This window comes from Liolophura sinensis, chromosome 1, assembly GCF_032854445.1.
Source record: "Liolophura sinensis isolate JHLJ2023 chromosome 1, CUHK_Ljap_v2, whole genome shotgun sequence".
In the NCBI taxonomy this organism is placed as follows: Eukaryota; Metazoa; Mollusca; class Polyplacophora; order Chitonida; family Chitonidae; genus Liolophura; species Liolophura sinensis.
Window position 1 is genome coordinate 30814223 of NC_088295.1, and position 25554 is coordinate 30839776.

The 25554-nt window shown below is 38.7% G+C and overlaps 1 protein-coding gene across 1 annotated transcript; it reads right to left on the reverse strand.

Moving 5' to 3' along the window:
* Nucleotides 1–12250: 12250 nt before the first annotated feature.
* LOC135476799 (carbohydrate sulfotransferase 11-like) lies at nt 12251–16056 on the reverse strand. Its single transcript, XM_064756967.1, has 3 exons — nt 15990–16056; nt 14145–14173; nt 12251–13360 (listed from the first exon to the last, which is right to left on the reverse strand). The coding sequence occupies exons 1-3, from the start codon at nt 16054–16056 to the stop codon at nt 12251–12253; spliced, it is 1206 nt and encodes a 401-aa protein (XP_064613037.1).
* Nucleotides 16057–25554: the final 9498 nt, after the last annotated feature.

Genomic DNA, 25554 nt, shown 5'->3' on the forward strand with positions numbered 1-25554 from the left:
AAAATCGCGCTTAAGTTCAATTAAGTGAAAGCAAAATCAACATGGGCCAGTATATACACAACATAAGCTTTACGCAAGCATGTATAAACTGAACTTGGCAGCTCACCAATCATTTTAAGAAATGCTTATGGATTATGTTGTAAACATTCTGAACCGTGGGCCAGTATTGGACGCCCAGTGCCAGTGGGATTATATTTCAATGTGTACAATTCTACTGCAATTCGCTCAGGACCGGAGAAACCCCCTGACGTAAAGCCACAGCCAAATCAATCGTACCTGACACAACCAATCTGTCTTATAACTCTATGCCTAGATGTCTAGAATGTAGCTATCTACGCATCTTGATCCAGGACAAACTCAACGTCATCAAGCAAGATGGCCCAAAAAATAGCCCTGGAACTATTGTATCGGGGGAATATACTTGGAAGAAGTCCACTGGTAAGCTGCTTGTCTTCCCGCTCTGGTTATGAAACCTTAATATGTGCAACTGAACGATCATTCACATCAATTCCATTCAATAAGGTGAAGAAAATTTAAAAGACAAGGCAAGAAAAAACTTTAAACAAGAAAGAGGGAATACAAAAGAAGGACGGTCATGGTTGGCAGTGTTTAATATTGGCATCTGATCATTTTTTTTCTATATACTGATAGATCCTGATCAGATACTTGAATGGTCATCCGACCATCGACATGAATGTCATGCTCAATAACCCGTCTTTGCCCAACGAGATCGCGTGTTCGAATCCAGCTCTCATCGTGTCGGTTGCGGCTCCAAATCAAGACGTTTGTGAACTCCCTGATCTAAATAAATATGTTTAACATAACTTACCTGCTGTGATGATAACAATGGCATCAGATGGATCTGAGGGTACGTCGTAGGATACAGCCGTCACTGAATAGTTCTGACCAGGAATTACCGCTATGGTCTGATTTCCAATGTAAGTGGTACTTACAGCTGGCTGTGCATACAATGTTGATGGCTTTACCTTGCCATTTTTATCTGTTAGTTCTATTTTGAAAGAATCGAATATTCCGTTGTCATGGGTCCATTGTACGTTTATCTTTCCCACGTCAATGTTCTCTACATTGGTCAGTTGTGGCACGGCTGGGCCTGAATGAAACAAATACATTTGATATTAAAAGTGTCAAAGCCCCCTTCAAAATTACCAAACCAATTGCCAGTGAAATATTCAACAACTAAAGGGAGAAAATAATTACATTTTACATTTCATTCATATTAATCCAAACCTTTAAGATTCGTCATGGTGAAGTACATGTAATAAGAGATCATGCCATGCGAAAGCGCCTTCCATTGGAGGCGCGGAGATAGCGGCTGGAGAAATGGAATTCATGAGTGATCATGGCTCAACGCCACCTGAGCAACATTTTAGCCATATCGTGACGATAGAGAAAAAATGACAGCCATTGACATAAGGCTGCCCTCCCCACCAGTCAGGGTACTAGCCATAGATTATATAACATCCATGAAGTTAGCAAGTTACTCATGTAAAAGACTATAAGGCATGGGATGAAAACCCAGAGCAGCGGCACTTGATGGTTGGCAAATAGTAACACATAACCGCTGAAAACCGTCTTGTCAATTTGTCTAGTCCGGGTTTTATTCCGTTTTTACTGTTCATATTTCAATTGAAATGACGCGATCTGCAGTACGCTGGGACGTCACTGATTACACTGACCCTGCAACCAGTGATGGCCAGTTCGACGAATAAAGCCAGATCTGATTCGTCCATGATCTGATCAAGGTCGAATCTATATATTGACAGACCATATACACGTACAATGAATCTATGTACTTACGGACAGACCATATACACGCACAATGTATCTATGTACTTACGGACAGACCATATACACGTGTAATGTATCTATGTACTTGCGGACAGACCATATACACGTGCAATGAATCCATGTATTGACAGGCCAAATACACGTACAATGTATCTATGTATTGGTAGACCATATCCATGTACAATGTACCTATGTACTGACAGACCATATACATGTACGATGTATCTATGTACTTACGGACAGACCATATACACGTGCAATGTATCTATGTACTCACGGACGGACCATATACACGTGCAATGTATCTATGTACTTGCGGACAGACCATATACACGTACAATGTATCTATGTATTGGTAGACCATATCCATGTACAATGTACCTATGTACTGGCAGACCCCATACACGTACAATGTATCTATGCAGTTATGGACAAACCATATACACGTACAATGTATCTAGGTATTTACCGACCATATACACGCACAATGTATATATGTATTGACAGACAATATACACGTACAATGTATCTATGTATTGACAGACCATATACACGTGCAATGTATCTATGTACTGACAGACCATATACACGTACAACGTATCTATGCAGTTATGGACAAACCATATATACGTACAATGTATCTATGTATTGACAGACCATATACACGTACAACGTATCTATGTATTGACAGACCATATACACGTGCAATGTATCTGTGTATTGACAGACCATATACACGTACATTGAATCTATGTACTTACTGATAACAACCGTTGTTGTCTTTGATTTCTCGGAGAATGTGTCATTTACTTCTGACGCCACAGTCAGGGAATATTTAAATCCTGGCGATACATGAATGATGGTGCTTTGTTCCTCGGGTAGATTTGTTGGTGGGTAGTTTTCGACGAACTTGCCGTTGTTATAAATAACAAAGTTAGTGACTGGTCCACCACCATGAGTCCAGCTAAGTTCCAGCTTATTCAGGGTCTGGTTGGTAACTTGTACCGACGTAGGAGTTGAGGGACCTGGGGAAATAACGCTTCTTGACATTAAACAAAAGATGTCTTACAACAGAACGAAGCATATTAGTTTATATTTGATAAACTTGGGTGAAAGAGAGTACTTCTGTTTTTGTTTCCGGGCAACAGTTTCAAAAAGATAGTGTGACACTGTGTATTTGAGATTAAAAGTTCCAGTCTGCAGTTTTTGATGCTCGTCTGCATTTTATCACGATCATCCTGTGTGTATTTGAGAAATGTTTGAAGCAGTGAATTCAAATCAGAGCTCCAGGTATTAGGTGTATTTATAAATTACTAAATGAAATGAAACATTTCTAAGACTGATATTATCCATTTGGCCATTATTATACATAGTTCAAGGTTAGGGCTCACTTTCACAAAACTTCTTAAATAATATTTCTTGTCTTTTTGTTTTGTTTTGTTTTTTGTTTTTTTCGCTAATGACGTTGTCTAGGTCCTAGTACCATAAAGTGACTTGATTTGCTAGAAAATTTACGAAAGACTTACTCAGAAGGTTTTGTGAAAGAGATACCAAATATCGATTATTTCATTTAGTTTTACCCGTAAGATTGAAATACAGAAAGGAAGGTTCTGATCTGTGAAATATGAACTGTTCGGAATGAGTCATACAGCTTTTAAGAACGAGTCTTTATGATGGAGTAGGGTAGTCTTTGATATGCAAAATGTTATCTGGAGCGAGAATAATAAAGAAGAATAATTCACATTTTATTTTAATTGATTTTCACTTCTACCACTAAGTTATAAGTTCATAATATTTCAGCAAACTTTAATTTGAATGCGATAAACATTACCTTATAATTTCTCACAATTATACGACTGTCATTCCCTATCGAAAATCGGCCTGAACACCTAAATCATGTGTCCCATTAAGTGAACGCCAAGCACCTTTAACCACTAGCCCACAACCCGCCCTTATGATCTTGGGAGATATACTTCGAAGACCACAGCACGACTTCTGACAATACATTGACTTACAGGCGACATATGTAATGGGGTTAAAGTCTGGTGAGTCCCATCCCTGGTATTGGTTGATGACGGATATGTTGTAAACATTTCCAGCGACCACATCGATGAAATGCTCCTGACGAGACGTGAGGTCATCGGGCGGATCGAGGAGCCCTGTCCCATTTACCACCACTTGGTCTGTCACTACCCGGATGTAAAACCCTGTGGTTTCCTCCCCACCGTGTGTCCACTGAACGAGAGCCTTGTCATATGATTTAGGGGTAACAATCACGTTGATTGGAGAATGAGGCACTGGAAAAAAGGGAACGCCGTAACACCGTAAGGCCGTACGAAATATTATGATCTTGAATAAATACGGATAGCCAGTAATAGATAGTAAGTATTTGGGCACCTGCACGCCACATACTATCAACATAGCGGGGTATTTGTTACCACGAGGCATTCAGGTCTATGAAACCAACTTTGCCCGCAAGGAGTGCTTGTCAGTAGTGCCTGGAGGAGAAACTATGTACTCGTATATGTGCTTTGTTGGTTAAACGTTGTTAAAAATTCGCAGTAGCAGTCTGATCTTTCAGTGACTAATAGGCAAAGTTTTAAAACCTGATGAAACTATTTAAGAGAAGCGAAGGTGCTGTCAGATTTATGGTTGAATTAAAGAGGTACCGTAGCGTTAGGTTTAGCGTTTGCATCCATTGTCCAATTGATCGTCATGCTTGGTTAATTGGGCAATAACAGTCGCGTGGGGTACAGGTATATTCTCGAATCCTGCAGGCGACGTCAAATGTGTCTGCTGAGTAGATTATCACCATTTGTTGTGTTGTGAACACCTATAGGCCGACATCGGTCTTCTGCAATGAATTGATTGGTCTTCGCAGGATAAATTCGTTACATGGTTACTCAATGATAGGATAGGCAAATATATGGTGTCAATAATCTTATCACTGAGTAACCATGTAACTAATAATACCAACCGTCAACCATTCTTGATCAGTATGCATAACTGCAATACCAATTTCCAAACAACGTTCAACACAAAGTACTAATATCGAAATAAGAAAGTGTACGAATAGAATAAGAAATTAGGATGGATTCATGTATAGAGAAGAAGTCGACAGTTTTCAATGATGCCACGCTATGCATGTTTTAGGGCTGATCAGTTTAATCATCATGCCTCATGAACGAGCTATCACCATTGACTTACAAGCCTGTAGCGATATCTCTCGTGACCGTGGAGACTCTTCTGAGAAGTTTTTGGCGGAGACTGATATTATGACCGTAACACCAATCTCTCCGCCAATCACCTGAGACTGTAGCTGATTTGGACTTGGAGGCAGGGTTTCGGAGGTTGGTTTCCCGTTCTTGTAGATTGTAAAACCTTCTATATTCGTCAGATTGTACGTCCAAGTGATGTTGAAATTTCCTCCAGACTTCAACTCGGTCCCCTCAACATTTTCTGGAGCCGGGAGCTCTGTGGCAAACAAATTTATGGATCAGTGAATACATATTGCGATACGTACAAGAACACCTGATGTAGCTAAGGCTATATTCTTCGTTTCTAGGCTAGATAGAATTAAGTAAACCTTAGTTACTGAAGGGTCAGGATAGAGAACAACACTCAAAAGATAAAAGTAGCACCCAATTATTGTAGTACTCCGTACCAGGGAGGCGATAACGTACCACATTGACTATTTCAGTACCAAAAAAGTTTACATCTCTTGAGACTGTAGCCAAAAGTAAACTGTTACTGTGCCAGATAAGGAGAAAGTGCACAAGAGAAACACTGTACTAATACAGTGCCAATGAAGACAACAGTTACAAGAACAAGAAGAACTGGTAACACTATTCTAACACAGTGCAGGACAAAAGAATAGTGCAAAAGACGATCAGGTAACACCGTACCTATACAATGACGGACAAGAGAATGGTATACAAGAGGATCAGGTAACACCATGCTAACACAGTGCCGGACAAGAGAATAGTGCCCAACAGGATTAGGTAACGCCATACTAATACAGTCCCGTACAAGAGAATACTGCCCAATAGGATTAGGTAACGCCATACTAATACTGTCCCGTACAAGAGAATACTGCCCAATAGGATTAGGTAACGCCATACTAATACAGTCCGGTACAAGAGAATACTGCACAATAGGATTAGGTAACGCCATACTAATACAGTCCCGTACAAGATAATAGTGACCAAGAGGATTAGGTAACACCACACTCATACAGTGCCAAGAAAGACAATAGCACCCAAAAGGATCAAGCAACGCCATATAAAACACAGTGACGGGCATGAGAATAGTATCAGGTAACGCCGCACAGTTCTGAGCAAGAGAGTAGTGCCCAAGCGTATCATGTTACGCCGTACTTATACAGTTCTGGACAAAAGAGTAGTGCCCAAGAGGATCAGGTAATGCCGTACTAACACAGTTCTGGACAAGAGAATAGTGCCCAAGAGTATCAGATAACGTCGTACTGATACAACACCCAACTGATACAGCACACTCCAATGGTGTAGTGGGAAGTAAAAAGATTACTGCTTCAGGTTGAGCATAAGATTCAACTGTTCAGTGGAGAACCAATGGAGAACCAGCTGTTCAATGGAGAACCAGTATTGCCACGAGATGGAAATGTCGATCAAAAATTATAATTTATTAAATATTCCTGACTACTTGGTTTAAATAGTTGCTTAACTTGACTGTCTTCTTGTTTTTTATATATATAAAAAGGACATTAATTATGATGAGACAGAAATAAAAATATTGCTTACTGGATTAGTCTACGGTGGGCAACTGACCTCTGGAATGAGGCATGAACCTTGACATGTATGCCTATATACGGCGACGGTGTTTGCTGTTATGTCCAACACACTTACCTGCCAGACAGAGACGACTGGGCCAAATCAGCTATATCGAAATATAAAAAAAAAATAGTGTACATCATTATGTTAGTTATATGGTTCAGATTATTATACTGAAGGTAGAAAAATGCCACATTTCTCATTGCCGGATGAAACCGTTACTGTGATTTAAAAATAAATTCCCGATACCAGTGCAGCTCCCAGCGTGTACAACTGTAGGTTGCTATCCATCGTCTGGCAAAATGTAGGTCCTTTACAACTGTGTTATAAAAACCAAAACTGTTTTTAAAAAAAACAGAGGGGAAAGTGCATTCTGCCTGGAAAAGAATGAAAGAATGATTTAGGTTTAACGTCACACGAGTCACAAAGGACGGCAATTCATCGAAAAACACCGGAGTTATGTAATACATTTTGACATCAAGCAAAGCAAAACCAAGATTCCAATCAATCATTTGTTTTTTGAATTGTCTGATAGACCTGCAAGTGAAATAAACATGTGTTATATACTCCACAGAAGACAGAATTGTTTGATAAGACACATGGCCTGAGTTCCAAGGCACGTGTTTCGTGAAACGGTAAAAACATCTTGTTCGAAAAAAAAAAACAGAAAAAAGGGTATTAATCTCACGAGTAAGAGTGGAGCTGCCACACACAGATATATCGGGTACATGCTTGTCGTGGATTGTGTTTCCTTCTGTATACCCACTATATTAAGCAGTTGCGCCTTGTTAACCAGGGTACCTGTAATATGGAATAGACGCTATAATCAATCACACATGTGTAAACATTGTCCCCGTACACAAACAGCTAGGAGCTAGTATCTAGTAATACATCCCATGAAAAATCAACAATGGATGAAATCGATCTTTATATTGTGGCATTTGGTTATAGCATGGTGTGTTAAAGCTCTCAGCGTTAATAGTGGACAGGTTTCATTCTATAACTAAAAAAAATTCCAGAAACCTGTTATTATGTTTAATCACAATGGCCAATAACTTTTCGTGTGAACCTAGTCATTATTAAAGGCCGTTGACTGAATAATTTGCCAAATATAATAAAAGAGCTTACAAAAAATATACAACATCACCTATTCACAAACTTAATATTTATAATGACGTCACCAAAAACTTGATATTTTGATCAAGATTTATTGACCGATGAACATATGGGCAGAATGAAATCAAAAGTATTATGCCAAAGAAATTATCCCAAAGAAGATCGAAGAGTTGTCAAACAAAATTCATGAGAAGAAAACAATAATTCTTGTTTACTTGCCTCTTATGGAAATTGCTTGGTTAATTTCCTGACACTGAAGCTTCAAACACGTCTTCTTCTTCTGTCCCCTTAAGCGATGCGTCGATGAATATATTTATGGCTTTCAGATATAGATTCACAGGAATCTGTGATGTGTCTAGATTACTTGGCTTATCTGTCTCTAATGTGCTTTAAGGCTAACCAATTTACTTTATATGATGGACGAATCCATGGGCAACGTGGAATTGCATTTTCTTCAGTCAATAAATAAAACCAGTTTGTGTTATGTTTCCATGGACTGTACAAACACATCCGTTAATGATATTCACCACGTGGTCGCGACGTCATGCATGGAATGGTTGTCAGAACAGGATCATGTTAGTTGGCATCCTCTTGACAAAACAAGAACACTTATTACAAAATTTGTGTGAGTCACCGGTTATAAATACCGCAAGCATCATACATGTATTTGGCATATATCGTTCTTTCAACGATAGCATTTTTGTTTCGATAAAGGAACGGATTTCATAATTACTATTTGAGATCACTGTATACTATGTCAAAGTAAACTTTAAATGAACCTGCTCTGTGTGACTCTAAACCTCATAGAAAAGAAAATTCTCTGTAAATATTAGCGTAAGTGATCAAGTCATACTCCCATAAAGAGACAAAAACTGAATCGTTTCGAGGTCGTTAATATGTTTGTCAAGTCATCCAGATTCTCATCTTTTGTCATTTGACATCACGAAGACGACTTGATCGGGTCATCAATGTCAAGACAACACTTCGCCTGGTAGTTCTCTACTTACTAGCCGTTGTGAAAGTCTTAAATGACAGGCTATATATTTTATCCCTTTTGAATCCAGACGATACTGACACTATTGTCCTCACGTTGTCGGACTGATTTCCTTTCGTTTGTTAAACTGGTGTTAAAAATTCATACAAACAAAATAATATTATGTTTCTAGAGAGCATTTGCTTTCCAGTGCGTTCTTTACTGTACTGATTTCACCTAATAAAAAAAACTGTTAAACAGATCATCTGTTACAAGGGAAATGGAGATGGTTGGCCAACCAACCATTTTTCCAAGCCTAAATTAAGCTCTAAAATCTCATTTCAAATCTTACTGCAGTCAGAATGGCTTTGTGGAATCGGACTATTTTACATCCGGTATCATACTCATTCCGATCAACCTTCCATTTCACAGTCTATGAACGATACCCAATGTGTGTTTTATACGGTTGACAGCCATTTAACTTTTTAGGGTTTCATTGAGGACAACAAATATTGTAGACTATAAGTATGGAACTAAAAACACATCTGATTCATCCAATGATTAAAGAAATTTTGAAATACAGGGTTTAATATCCTCGGAATACCAAAACTGCAGAAAATAAACACCAATTCCTCTTTGGAAATAACAGTTCTAAAGTGTTGGCATTGAGTTATTTAACCCTTTTATTGCTAAAAACAGGGTGTCGAAAACACTATGAAACAGACGACGCTACCAGAATAGTGGACCCGACTGGAACATTTCCCAGGTAGATCATCACTACCTGGTAAGTATATACTAACTAAATACCAGCCATTGAGTTGTCGTATAGGTGTAAGATGTTATGATGTATAAATTTAGGAAAGACACAAATATGTTTCAGGCAACTATGAATGATACATGATATATTAGACACATAACGGTCAACCATCTCGATATGCCTAATGTAAGGTAGGTAACTCTGCAGATATTTGTGATCTTCATGGGCACTTCGTGGAGCGTGCTTATTGCCTCCCTTGGCATTTGCTCTTGCTCGCACATCAATTGAACGGCTGCCTTTAATATACGTAGCCCTATGTATTTTTAAATATTTTCCATAAAATTACATAGAGCTACATAAAAATCGTGTGTGAAGCACTGAAACATACAGATCCGACTGACCAGCGTTAATTGCGCGAGGTTTATAGCCTTGAGTTAGTTCTGTACGGTTGTGATTACGTATACTATTACTGCCCTGTCTTGTTCCCTAAGCCTATCTTGAACACCTCTGTACTTCCCTTGCTGACTTTAATATACTACTGCTGGGCATCAAATAATTTTTCTGTCCATAGCCATAGGCATTCGAGCTATCAATTCCAGTCAAGTGTTCCCATGTGTCATCACTATTAGATCCACACAAGCATGGAACTAGATAGTATGAAAGATAATATACGTAATCAGAACCCTACAGGGCTACCTGGGGTGTTCATTGTCCGATAAGATGTTTCGTGCAGCCTGGATTAAGCTGTATGAAGTATTTCACAATACAACTTGATCTCTAACTGGTCTAATGACCAAAGACGAATCTAAAAAGGAAATCCCGCCAACCAAATTCAACACAGATATGATGAAGTACTTCATTTAGTTTGCAGGTAAATTCTTCCTATTCGTTCAATTAGTTTGAAATCACATCAATTAATCCATAAGAGGGGAAGAGGGTGGGCCTAAAAAATGGACCGTACTTTGACAGTTAATATCTCCGAACTCCTCTTACGTCAGCTTCTAAAAATTTACACATTCAAAATCCATTATGTCCTAAGCATACCATTATGTCCTAAGCATACCGCATAGCACATCTTCCAGACATTTCAAAATGATGTTCTACCTTGTTTTACTTGAAAAGGTAATCAATTCCTTGTCCGCCGCAGAGAAAACCTTCTTGATTCAGCAAAACTTGTGCCTATCTGGCAGAAGGGTTTCTCTGACACTAGAGCCAGACAATTTTTCCAGACGACACTTGATTGACGCGCGCGCTCTACTCATGACACCTGACAGGTGATGCAATGTGGGTTACCGGAACGTGCGTTTTCGAGGCTATGTTTTCATTTTAACCCTGTGTACAGACTACTCAAGCTATGACCTTGAAAACTGGTCACCATATTAATAAAAATCCTGTCATTTCAATGTCTAAAGTTTGTCTAAAGTGTAAAAGCCCAAGCATTCATTCATTCATTCATTCAATGCGACAATCAGACTTCAAGTCAGTGTTTCCCCTACCTGTAAACTTGGCCGCCGTCATACTATGTACATGAATAATACTTAAGCACAGCGCTAAACACCAGTTAAACAAATCTAACAATCCTTGTCACCAGACCGTACTTTCGCATTGTGATCTACTGAACACGACCTTTAATGGCACGATGAACATAAAAACATTTTATTTTTTCGACAAACATCTTCAAAATCTTTATCGTTCCCGTAAAGAAGTCAAGTTCATAATGATATAGGATACAGGATTGACCTTGGATCTACCGCTCCCGAAGCGGGCGCTCTACCAACAGCGTCATCCGGGCCGGTTTCTGTCTAACTAGGTAAGTATTGACACAGGGCATGATCAGATGCATCCTCTTCCCAAAAATGTATTTGAAAGCAAAGAAGGCTCTAAAGTCGTATCGAATGGAACAAGTTTAACTCAGATTGGATGACAAAAGTGGACTACTCCACACAGCACCGTGAATTCAATAAGCTGTCAGAGATTTTGAGATCATATTCGGCACGAAACGATGGCGGTGTCACAAGCCAAGAGGCATAGGTCAAAGGTGTATACACCAAGGGTTTAAGTACGATGAAACGGACAGAGCATGGAAATTGGTGGAATTTTTTATATATATAATTCAGACAAACAATATTGAGACATACATCACATTTGTGGGTGGTAAAGACATAGTCTTAACAGGGAAATATTCTTCTGTGGTCTGCTGATATACCTGTTTGCCTTCATTAATAGAATAAGTGATATTCTATCCCTGTTACAGTGGGGTCTATTACAGTGATATTCTATCAGTGGTGTCTATTACAGTGATATTCTATCCTTGTTACAGTGGTGTCTATTACAGTGACATTCCATCACTGTGAAGAATCACTGTATTTCAACTTTATATAAAATAAACAAGAAAAACCGTTAATCGACTGATCTACAAGCTTTATGCGATATGAGCAATATGTACATGTAGGCTACATACTGCACATATATTCAACATTTAAAAAATATTTTTAAGTGCAAATACTTGAGTTTAATTTACTAATTGTATAAATGTGTAAACAATCCTCTGTCACACATTAAGCTGACACCAGTGATTAAGAGTGCGTGCCAGTCACAATGCAGTTGATCCTCTGAATAGATCACCTTGGGATGAATAATAAACAAAGCAACAACCTATTTCTCCTGATGATGATGTTTAAATATTGATAATACAACAATATAGGTAGTCGTTGTTGTTGTTTTGAAAATAAACTGAAGTGATGAATAGCAAATTGATGAGAATAAACAATAGCCCCATCGCACATATCAAGTACCGTCTGAGGGAAACACAAAGTCGGGTTCTAAATCGTATCCAAACAATATACAGTCCTCCCTAACGGCAGTTTTGAGCTTGTTTAACTGACCAGATGGTATTGTTGAATATGCAGCCCTGGCAAATTCCTGGCTGTACTTTACCACACTGCCTGAGGAATGCTGTCTATAAAACATCCACTGGGCCCAGTATGAAATTGTCCTCTTCAGATTTCCAGGAGACGACTGCTGCACGTTGATCAAACCCGTGGGCAGCGGCGTACCCGGCTTAAAGTACCCTTTGGCAGTCAAATATCTCCAAAATCTTAGAATTAAATTGGAGAGACTTAGGCAATTGGATAGGTTGTCATACTCGTCTACGAACTGAGAAGCTCGCCTGACTATGTCCTCGATAACTGAGCTGTTTTCGTCCGAGCTCGTGTTGAACTCTATGAAACGCGACAAGTTGAACGCCTGCAGGATGTCTCGAGTGTCAGACAGCATGGATTCCGTCTTGCCGATGTAATCATATGGATAATAGCATGGATCGCACAACCTGTAGACAGGCGTCCAATGGTGATCTCCGCTCGCCAAAGGGCCACCAGGAATCTGGCTTAGCACAAAGAAATTGATGAACTCCTCGAAGGTTATGTCTTGTCCACACTGTTCCTCAGTCTTCTCGTCCTGTGGACGGAGCCTGTTCGCGATCATGGTCCCATAGCGCTGCCAGTAATACAAGTTAGGACGGACAAACTTGTCCATATACGCGGAGAGAAGCCGCATATATGGGTCCCGAACAAATAACATTAGATGACCAGAATTCAGCACACTATTTTGTTGATCTTGGTTCATCTGGTTAAACCTTAAGAATTGTCTGTCATGAATGTGACTTTCTAGGACCACTTTAGATGGGGAGCTGGAATCTGATGAATTGTTTGCTAGTATCGCAAACACGCCTTTCCAAAACGTTGAACCTGCTTTGGGTACTTCACAGTACAGAAGTTTCCGATTCTCGTCTACGACTAAATTTCGAGCCACGGGTACCCGGGAACCTTTGAATTCATTCCGGCGACAAAACGCTTTCAGACGTTGCCGTCGGTCAAGAAAACGTGATAACACCTCAGTCTGAAGTACAAAACAAATATGAACTGACAGATGACGCAACCCAGTCAGCATCAAATGCTGTTTTTGTAATACCACTGGAAGATAGTGAGTAATAAAGTATTAGTGTAACTTCGAAGAGAGTCACGGTAAATTAGTAAACAAAGTAAGTTTTAGTAAATCCACATGAATTCTGAAATACATTTAAGCTACCGTCAAGAAGTATAGATTTAACAGAATGAAAGCCGTGTCTTTCTTCGGAGTTACACTTTTACTCCAGTGCTTGACACTTAATCAGTGGAACCAACAGCTTGGACTACATAAGAAATATTTACCTGGAGATAAATCTATTAACTGATATGTAGGAATAAAAGTGAATAAAACATACTTTCTGGCTGTAAACACATTTGAAAACTTGAACTTCTGAGACATTTAGATACATCACAATATGAGTGTACAATGAAAAAAATTTTCATTGATGAGGCCTATATATATATATACAACAAACTTAAAAAAGAGTTAACAAATGCATATATTACAACTAAAATGTATGACGATGTATTAGTAGAAGGTAAAACTGCATGATTTTCTAAAAGGAAATCTAAATAGCTTTGTTAAGTATCCATTTATAGTGCTTTCTCTCTGTGAAACAGTTTATTTTAAGCTTTAAAAGTTTCTCAACGAACAAAGTTGGGTATGTGTTTCTGATATAAGTGTATTTGAACGTCATGTACATATTTTGAAGACATTATCCTTATTATAATACATTTGCTAGTCCATTTGCCCTATGTGTATGTAAAACACTTACATTGTGCCGCGCATGCGTGTCGTCATCACCTGTACAAAGACAAAGACGATATACATGCAATGTATACTTCTCGTCATTGTTTTATAAACTAATCTAACAAAACAAAAAGCACTGTCATAAAGGCTTTCATGAGAAATCTTATTCGAAAACACTATATGTGCATCTGCAGGTGTACCTGGATGCTTGTATTACCATATTTGTTTAGTATGATTTTGTCTGTGCTAGTGCGTGTATGTGACGGCACCATTTTAATAGTATCAAACAAATACTATATATTTCTTCACCGCTCTTTAATGCTCCATAAATTTCACGATGGCGTTTCAAAACAGTAATTTACATTATCAGCTTACATAATATGAAATGAGGTGAATTCGGAATGACGTATGGTGCAAGCTAGGAAGCTTTGATTTGTAAGCTCTGTTAATATATTGCAAAGAAATGGTTCAATTGTAAGCTGGTTACAACGCCGTCAGTCAGCTAATGCCGGATGTGCAAATAAATGGTTGTATATGGAAGGATCTGCAAAACTAAGCCTGTTTGATTATATCGTTGACAGATGGAGCTTCAATTGTAAGCCGGTTACATCGCCGTTGGCCAGCTAATGCCGGATGTGCAAATAAATGGTTGTATATGGAAGGATCTGCAAAACTAAGCCTGTTTGATTATATCGTTGACAGATGGAGCTTCAATTGTAAGCCGGTTACATCGCCGTTGGCCAGCTAATGCGGATGTGCAATTAAATGGTTGTATGGAAGGGTATGCAAAACTAAGCCAATTGTTTAATTATACCGTTGATAGATGAAGTTTCAACTGTAAGCCAGTTACATCGCCGTTGATCAGCTAATGCCGGATGTGTAAATAAATGGTTGTATGGAAGGGTCTGCAAAACTAAGCCAATTGTTTTATTGTACTCTTGGCAAATGCAGCCAGAGGTATTTTACCCAAGAAACGAAACTGGCAAGCTTTACACTATTGCTCTCACCACCTGTCTCTGCCTCTTAAAATTGCATCATGTGTGATGTGAAAGAAATGGTTGAAAGTTCAGCAGGGTGAGCTGATGAATAATGTACCTTTTTCCGCCCATTAACGGCGAGTCGGGTCCAAGCTGAACCGATCAGTTGTAACACATGAGCACTCCGTCACAAGTTTGTGCACAAAACGTTAGCACAATGAACATTAGGCTACACAGCTTTAGTAAAATTTACTTCAGTCAGGAAAAGTTCCCCATTGAAAGAAGAAATTCACTGATTGAGATAAAAGGATGGCAGGCAACAGCAAGAGATACACTTGATGACTCGCATGCTTCGTTGAAGCGCTTGGTGGTTTGATTCACGTCTACATTGTAGCTCATCTAGCCAAGATGGCACACATTCACAGTGCTGATAGTTCATTACGCTTCGCTGCTGGTTCATTTCCTTAACTGCACTGAATACGGCAGCTTTATCGACCTAGTTATTGGAGGTTACATTTATTGCTTAGCGAACCACTCCCTTTTATACAATCGCTCATCTCCTTATCCGGAGTTCTAGTTGGTCGTTGACTTTTGTTATTCGATCAAACCGTGCCCAAATATAGTGTTAAAATACAAGACTTCTTTATATTTCATTTTGGACTCTTAGCAAATCTGAGACTTTTCAGGAGCACGGTTTATTGTAACGTTTATTGTAACACCAAAACTTTGAATTTCAATGTAATTACGAGTTTATGAATTTCAATGTAATTACGAGTTTATATATATATATATATATATATATCGATGTGGTGGCTTTTTGGAGCTTAGATTCTGGAGTAGCAAAAGTCGTTGTGTTGGCTTTTAGCGATAGCATGGTATTTCTGGGAACCTACCTATTTCTTCCTCTGTGACTTCCGGTGTGCGTGAGGAAGGCTTCTGCTTACCTGTACAAACTGTCATGATCAATAAGTTGCTCAATTGAAGAGTTCATTCGATGCCATCATCCAGCTACACATCAGGTCTGAATAGTACATTCGAACTTTTTGTGGCAATGCCAGAATGTTGCATGCAGAAGAAAACCTCTTTGTACGACATTGGTGGAATCAACAGTATATTAAAAAAAATTTCCTGAGATATGTTTTGATAAGGGATATATTTCGTTTTGGTGGCGATAGAATGCATCGTATTTGATAGCTATGAGACTGGTTGGATATGTTCCCAGGTTAGTTTCCACATTAGTCGCTCTAAATCTTTACATTCACTAACCTGTAACTATGGTGAACCCGGCTGCTTTTCAGAATTAAGTTCATCTCCTTTTTTCACAATAGTTAATTATATTTCCTTTTGTTCATCATTAACACAGAAATTAGAGTTCAAATTCCCAAACAATTTGTCAATCGCCCTTTAGATGGTGCACATCTCACTGATTTCAATAAAATCATTTCACGAGTTTATCTTTTTCCGGACGATGCCGAGTGCGGCTGACACAAATTGAAAATGGGGGTAAGCGAACTTCAGCTTTCTGCCAATGTAACAGGTGCATTTGTGCTAACTGAGACATTATGATCTTTAACACGAAAAGCTAGGTGATAAGAAGTTAAAATTACGAAGGATTACAGGAAACATTTTGTGTAGCGTACATCTTTGACATGTTGAGGACAGAACACGTGCGGAAAGGCCGAATTCCAGGTTAATAAATGAAAGCGTACAAATCTGTATTTCTGAAAGATAAGCTGGGAAGAATGAAACAGATCTCAGATCTAGGCATCTGGTTGAAATTATCTTATTCTTTCAGTTGGTATCTACCACTGGCTTGTGGTCTATTGGGGCTCACGATGGGACGATGAGTGCTGCTCTAAAAATTATGCATGCGAAATTCAATGCGTGGAGTGTGCTGATGGCTAGCTTGCTCATTGTACGATTCGGTCAAGAAAGTTCTCACTCTAAATGAATTGAATAGAAACATGTTCTGGAACAGCACACCATCAAGCATAGAATGTTCCAAATACAGAAAGTCCAATTATAGCTAACTCTTATCGTTAATTTGAAACACCAAATGAACGGCATACAAAAGGATACCTTTTCCCATGAAGAGGCCATTGTCTCGAAAGATATTAAGCCCACGCTTCCGGTTTGCCAACAAATCACCACCGCAAATGTAGGAATGGGCAATACACCCATTTTTTTCGTCTATATATTTAATAATTGATTGATGAAATTGAGTCTTTGTTCTTTGACTCAGACATGAGCATTGATTTCTTTGAGCATAGGGTATATACATTAAATATCTATTTAAATTAAAGGAAATCTCAGAAAGCCTTACCTGAGAAATTCATTGACTGAAGTTTATCCAAGAAGTAGGCGACGTAAGCGACTATAAGCATGAAAGAAGTGATGCGAACAGCAGCATTCAGTGTACATCTCATGATTAGGCAGGTGAACGCTTTATCCTGGTTAGGGAAAACAAAACAATGATTTCTTTCACAAAGCATAATTAAAGAAGTCAGTCAAGGCCATAACCTGTATCAACAGCCTTAGAATATCTTGGGTAAAAGGTTTGATCTCTGATGAGAGAACGTGGATGAACATTATTAATCAGTACTTGCCAGAAACACCTGACATATGGCAAATAGGACATGATTACCTTACGAAAATTATACAAGAAATTCAAAACCCCTTTTGGAAAGATACACTTGAAGCCTCTGGAACTCTGACAAATAAAATCGCACCAACAACACTGTCAGATATTTTAGACCAACCGATATGGTATAATACTCACCTGAAAAAGTTTTTATTTATAAGGAACTGGTACGCAAAAGGCGTGAAATATATAAAAGATATGATAGATACTGGAAGAGCAAAAGTTTTTACTTTTAAGAAACGTGAAGCAAATTATAACATAACCGGTACGTATTTGGTCCTAGAGCGAGTAATCAAATCAATACCAAACGAATGGAAAGATAAGACTCAACCTTCAACTATTAGTTCCCAGCTCTACCGTCCCTCTTTTAGCGTCGAAAAAAGAATACTGATAAAACAAAAAACAGGATGTCGACAATATTTTTCGAAAAACTTAAGAAGATAAACCTAACTCAAGAATTACAGTCTGTAAACAAATGGGAAATGATTCTGCATCCAGAAGACATTGGAAATATCCCGATATTTTCACGAGAGTTCTTTCTTGTACTAACAGCGGAAAAAAAATTGAGGAATTTCCAATACAGACTTCCCCACTGCATCATTTGTACAAACTCGCATCTTTCACGAATAGGAAAGAAAGATTCTGATACCTGTAGTTGTTGCAGGACGGGAAGAAAAAATTGAGCATGTATTTATTTTCTGTCACAAACTACAAACTTGGTTAGACAATACGACAGGACTACCTAAAAATTAAAAAATTCATAAAAAATAGCAGGATAGTGCCGATATGAATATTTAATAAATTTTATTATACCAATTGCAAAGAAATACGTTTGTAATAATAAATTGGGAAATCCTAGACTAAATATAAATAATTGTCTTCAGAAACGATATATTATGCAAAAAAAATTAGCAACTATGAACGACAGTTATAACATATTTGATAAAAAATGGTCAGCCGTTAGAGATCATCTTAACTAATTAATTATACCAATGTGGAGAAAATTTGTTAACTCCCAGTCCTATGTCGATGTTTGGTCTGCAATATATGTATGTAGGTATTTATGTATGTATGTGTGTGTATGTATACATGTTCATGCTATGTGTAAATCTGTATGCCTGCAGGCATATGATGTATAAATGTTACATGTTTTTTGACTTCACTTTTGATTCATTTCTTTCTGGCTGATGTTCATGAACTGTGAGGCGTTTGAGAATGAAGTAGTTTTTTTACTTAAAAAAGATACAGTTATGAAATCACAACATGCGGACTTCCAAATACAAGTTTTCAACTCTTAGTTACAATCAATCATAAAATAATATCACGCAGCTAACACAAAATGTTACCTCTCATTCAACCAGTCACAGAATCACAACAGTCGGAAACATTATCACAAAGTCTTTACTATCAGTTAACCAGTCAGAGAATCACAGCAGTCGAATACGCAATCGCAAAGTCATAACCGTCTGTTAACCAGTCACAGAATCACAGCAGTCGGAAACACAATCGCAAAATCATGACTATCTGTTAACCAGTCACAGAATCACGGCAGTCGCATACACAATCACAAAGTCTCAACTGTCAGTAAACCAGTCACAGAATCACAACAGTCGGAAACACAATCCCAAAATCTTAACTCTCAGTTAACCAGTCACAGAATCACAGCGGTCCGAAATACAATGACAAAATATTTACTCTCGGTCAACCAGACACAGAATCATAACAACTGGACACACAGTCGCAAAGCCTTAACTCTCAGTTAACCAGTCACAGAATCACAACTGTCGGACAAACAATCACAAAGTCTTTTTTCTCAGTCAATCAGTCACAGAAACACAAAGTCTTAACCAGTCCCGTGATCATAGCACACGGGCGGACAATGACACTGAACACTAACAAAACTGATCTCTGCTTTTCCTCGAGAAAAACCTGATTGAGGTGTGAGCTTAATCTGCGGTATTGCTGCTGATTGCAATATGCATGGCTTCAGACAGGATGTACGTACCGATGACTTCAGGAGATGCGGGAACTAAGACTTCAGATGCCCGCAATCTTTGCTAAATGCTCAAAGATTGAGGAACTGGTCTCGAGACCTTGACACTGGTCGTCAGATGAACGAGAGGTTTTGTATGTGTATTCCCACCCAAGTCCGGTGTTGTTCCGATTCCTGAATACACGCTGACTGTGAAAGCTTTACATATCAATTCTGAACATCGTTTCATGTTTGTGCCGCTAACAAGCGTCGCCTTCGCTAAATAATGTAAATAATCAGCGGTGTATAGCTCTCTGTATATACGTACGTATGTGTTTGTATGTGTGTGTGTAAATACAGTCAATCTGAAGTCCGAACTTTATTAAGATAACAACCCATCCAATTGTTCCGACTATCAGAAATACCTGACCTGCACATTTCGGGGTCAAATTTGTATGATTGATAACTGAGTGCACTGTACAAAACGTCTGTAGATGTACACAAAGACAGAGAGGAGTACTGAAAATACTTTACAAACACAAACAGTGAAATTCTGCACAAATACAAGTGCCCGCTGCAGATTTACAGTACTGGCTTACCGTCGAATTAAGTGCCCTCATTTTAGTTGATCCTTTACATCAGGTTGGTGTATTTCATTTGGTTATTTGATTGCTGTTTGATACCTTTACGGCATCTTTTTTTTCTTGAATGATAGGATTGTGTATTTCTACAGCATCGTGTAATTGAAACTCAGTAATTGCTTGTAAAGTTACAGTAAGAAGAGAGCTGGTTGTCTACAGGTAAATCGGGTTGTTTTTTTCTGAAGTTGGGATTCAGCAATGACATTTGCACCCAAGAAAGGGTCAGTTTTACTTACCTTACAAGGGAGATAAACCGAATATGATGTCACCATACGGAACACTCTGTGTCACCCTGACATCGTCCTTCAACACTAGCAGTGTATATTTACAGAGAAAAATCATCTCTCATAGTATTTTTTATGTTGTCCCTCAGCACTACAGGAAACAACTTGAAAAATATTTTAAACATAAGGTTGATCGACCGTTTGTTATTAGACGGTCGAAAATATATCGTGTGTTATCAAGCAATTAATAAAGTCACGTGATAACCAAAAAGAAATTGATAGTTATTTCAGAGAAATAAAACAAATAAACAAATAAAAGTAGAAGAAGAAACCTGGTGCTCTTTCCATGAAAAAGATGTGTAATTCTTTTTTACTGAGTTTAATTGCCGTTCTCAAGAACATTTCTCGCATACGTAAATGTATGATGTCTGTGAGGTTTATGGGTGTGCAGTGTGACCGCATTACCACCGCCGTGTGCACTCGCGCTTGAAGATGATGCCGACAAGGCTCGTATTGATCACGCAATATTAGACTTAAGTCATAAAATGCAAGTCCCTAAATGGCCAAACAAGGAAGAACTAAAATTGTGCTTAATACAATGTTCCGCAGTAAAGAATCAGTGGTAATCATGAAATAAACGCGCCAGGTGAATGAGCCAGTACCACATGTGGAAATGAGTTCTCTTGTACCGCTGTGTGGTGGATTGTCTGCCACAGCCAAAACTGACAGCATATACAGTTGTGTGGGCGGTCAGAAAAATGAGCACAAGTGACATATAGATAAAGATAGAGATTATGTATTTATTTATTGATTATTAATTGATTTACGCCATATTCGAGATATCACTAATTTATTTATTTATTTCTTGTTTAACGCCATACTCAAGAATTTTACACTTTTGCGATGTGATAAACACCCGACATTTGGTAAGTTACTGATGAACATTCCCACCGTACCGATGTGTTGGATATTGCACAGCATATTGGTCAAAGACAATTTTTCAACGATCGCTATGTTCCGCAACCGGCCACACGAGCACTGAGTTCCGATTATTAACATCAAAATCCCTTCAACCATTTAGAGCGGTATCGATTATTTAACTCTGACAGATTTTTAAATCAATAAAGCATTTACACTGATTGCAAAACAAGAAGCGCATTTTTAACGTTTCTTGTTGTGGGACGACTGTGTATGTATGTAGAAGTGACCTTGAGTACTATATCAGGACATTCACATCCACTCTAGCCAAGGCTTGATACCTCTATGGATTGTTGTATCTACATGTATCTCAATTGGCTGACGAAGATGAGATGTTCAAACAATGGTTTTAATTGTCTTCTTTCTTGAGTCATCACGTGGTCAACCAGGACGAAAGTAGTTTCCTGTCTCTTTGTTCCAAATTATGCATCGCGTTGATAATTACGTCACGACATTGCTTGTTCTCATCGAAGGGTAATATTGCTACGAAGTGTCCTTATTACGCAAGCATGCACACTCTCAGAATGGGATGTCTTTGTTTGCTTAGTAATCGTCAATCAATAAACCAATTAGTCCTCAGAAAGCCTTTAAACTGTACCGCTGAAATTGTTGCTGGACACGTGATCGATTACGTGGTCTGCGATGATCATGCTGGCTGGAGCAAAACGACACCCAGGGTCACGATGTTGTCTCAGTCACATTTAGTCTTAATTTGTGGTATTGTCCCTAAACTCAGATTTGAACTTAATTTTCACTAAGTTCTGTTTTCTTTAAAGACTGGTTTTTTTTTCAAGCTAAAGTCTAACAGGTTCGTGATCCTGGAACCAGGCATATACGTGAAGTCTTAATCTGGTCTGCGTCAAAATGGTTTTGTAGCCAATTCGAACTTTTTGTATTAAAAGGTCATGATTTATGTTTCAGATAGGTGTTAAAAACAATGGATGTCCTTGGATATTTTATCGAACCAGCATTGACCTTTATATAGGTAAATAATTAAGCTACTAGTAGCACAATAGCGCATGACGTTTGCCATCCCACAAATTTTAACTAAGCTCCGTTAGACTCATGCATACAGGGGGAAGTCGTTTCAGCGTATCTTGTAATGGATTTAACATTTGGTGACAATTAGGCTACAGTGTTATTAAAGTAGTCGCTAAGGGTAACTCTGATTCAAGTAGCGCAGCCACGAGATTTAGCAGGATAGTTTGCATCGTCTGTGCGCAGATGATTTTATTTTAGTCTGCTCCCCAAGCTCCCAGACATCTGCACATTGCGCCACACATAAGCAAGGCACAGTATCAGACTAAAATGAACTCTTTTGCAGTAGTTGTGCAAAAAAAGGGCGTGTACAAGGCAGAAAAAGGTAGCTTTTCGTTGGTTTTTTTCTTAGAGTTGTACCCAGATGCAGTGCTACAGTGCATATACTACTGAAAGTTGCGGATGAAACCGTCGCTTTTATATGGAAGGCGGATGGGGTCATTCGTGTTTTCTTACTTTCGACCTTATAAATAAAAGGTCGAAAACGCGAAAACACGAAAGAGCAAAGCGCGAAAACACGAAAGGTCGAAACCCGAAAATGCGAGACTAAAGCCCGAAATCGCTCTTTCGCGTTTTCGACCTTTTCAAAAAAGCGAAAGAGCGAAGTTAACTTCGCATTTCCGACATGGAAAACGCCGAAAACCGAGGTGAAAACCCGAAAGTTGAGCCAACTTTGCACTTTCGTGTTTTCGCCTCGTGTTTTGTGGCTTTTGCCTCGCACTTTCGGTTTTTTTACCCTCGCTCTTTCGCGTTTTCGAGCTTTGCCTTACGCGTTTTTGCGTTTTCCATCTTTTTTTTTTTAAAGGTCGAAAGCAAGAAAACGTTTAACCGTTACCGGCTTCCATATTTTACTTGAAGAAATTGCGCGCTACATACATATATACTTTTTCGGGAATACGTCACATTTTTCTCGTTTTGCACTGTAAGTCTCCGGGCTGCTGACCCATACATATCACAACGCATGGGAAATTTTTACAGAAATTTTGAACAACACCAAGGTCAATGGGGGTCACCATGACAAGGCAGAAAGTAATGTCAGAAAACACAAAAACTGTATTAAATTTCCATTAATATTTAATAAGAATGCATTTTCTTCATCTAAGGAAATGCATAACATGATCATGGCAACTAGATACAATTTAAGACATCAGCATCGAAACTAGGCCTATACAAGCCTGCCTAGGTGCAGGTTCCAGTTAAGGTCAAGTTTATCTATTGGTGGCATTCACGTATCGTAACTATACTGTTAAGGAGGTAAACTTCAAAGTGTCCCAAAACATGGCGGTCAATTACAGCAGAGGTTCGTATGGGAGTAGTTTTGCTTTAGGGGACGGTGGACGGCTGGGTCTGTTGCTTTGGATGACCATATATTGACCTGGGTCACAGGGATCTTCCGAGAGAACACTAGCAGCCATCTGTCACAGAGATTAAGCACCTGTCCACAGACAATACCAGGCCTGTAAAATGTTAGCGCCTAGTGCCTAGAATTAATTTATCAAACTGACATGCCTTTAAGACTAGATCTATTGTTTACCTCCTGAAGTATGGCTGGTCGAGTAATGGAGAGTGAGGAGAAAACTGTGCGTCCACCATTAAGTGATCCGTGGAGCTACCTGACCATCATGAAATGTATCTTAAAGACAACTGAGGTTGTCCTTTTAAGGGTGCTCAGTTTGTCACTTCATACAATGGTTTTTGTTAAATAGGAAGAATATAACATAAACTGTGGAGACCAAGAGACGTTTCAGCTTGAGTTTAATACGCTTAAGTGGCGGGGAGGGGCTGCTGTGGGGAATATTATTCAGTCTTATAGTTGTTTAATTTGTAACAGGCTTATGTACCGTTTGAACTCAATAAAGATACATTAAAGCAGGCTACAGTAATGGAAATACTGTATTTGAGCTGCACAGCAGAGAGTCTTGTTATTAGTTTTAGAGAAACCCTGGGAGACAAACCTTTACACGAACAAATTGGTATGCTTCCTCACTTCGGCTGAGAATATTAATCAAGCTTGACTTCACATGATTCGCCACAAAATTAATCGTGGTGAGGCAATTACATTGCACGATAAGGCTCTTACTCCCATTGTTTCTAATTAAAGCTTGCAAGACGATCGGACTGACAGTTAAAATCAGTTTTTTCAGGTTTAATCCGTATTGTCAAAATGAATAATGATAGCGTGAGTAAAACTAAATGACACGTACTATTGGTTTCCTGTTTGGTAGGTGGAAGAGCTTTCAATATAAGTAAGTTTTCAACGGTTTGACGTATCTGAATGCCTGAGTGATACATGATACATGAAAGGCTGGCATGAGATTATCCACCTAAGCGAAGAACTCGTTGATCATCAAATACGAGTTCATGATCCAGTGCAAGCATGGATCTAGTTTTAAGTGGCCTTATTCGATTATCATACAATGTCACTGTTTGTACCTCTTTCTGCTTTTTGCTTTCTGCTGTTGAATATCAAGAAGAGAAGACCACGTTATTTAACCTGGGTGCAATACAGACCTTTCTGAACCGTCAATCAAGAACACGTAATTGAAGAATTATTAGCAGTATTGTTGCAAAAAGGTCATCCGGATTCCCCACACAATGGTTGCAAATCTTTCAATCTTTCTCTGATGACACGATTCCTATCACCGGGAATGGAATGAAGAGTAACTTTGTCACGGGAAGGAGTGGTGAAACATCGGATGTGTTGGATCCATCCATTGTATCCCCGATGCAACTAATCTAATGTTCATAATTTGCAGTCATTTGCATGACTTTCAAAATGGGGGCACGTGTTATTCCAAGTGACCCAAGTATATGTGATAGATATACAATGGAATAAAACGTAAAAAAGAAATAAAGCCCAATGAACTGACTGGATGTCTCCATATTTGATTAATAGATTGAATGTGTCTACCTTAAATACAGTATTAAGTCCGGCGTTTTTTGAGAGTGTTTACATTTAGTCTG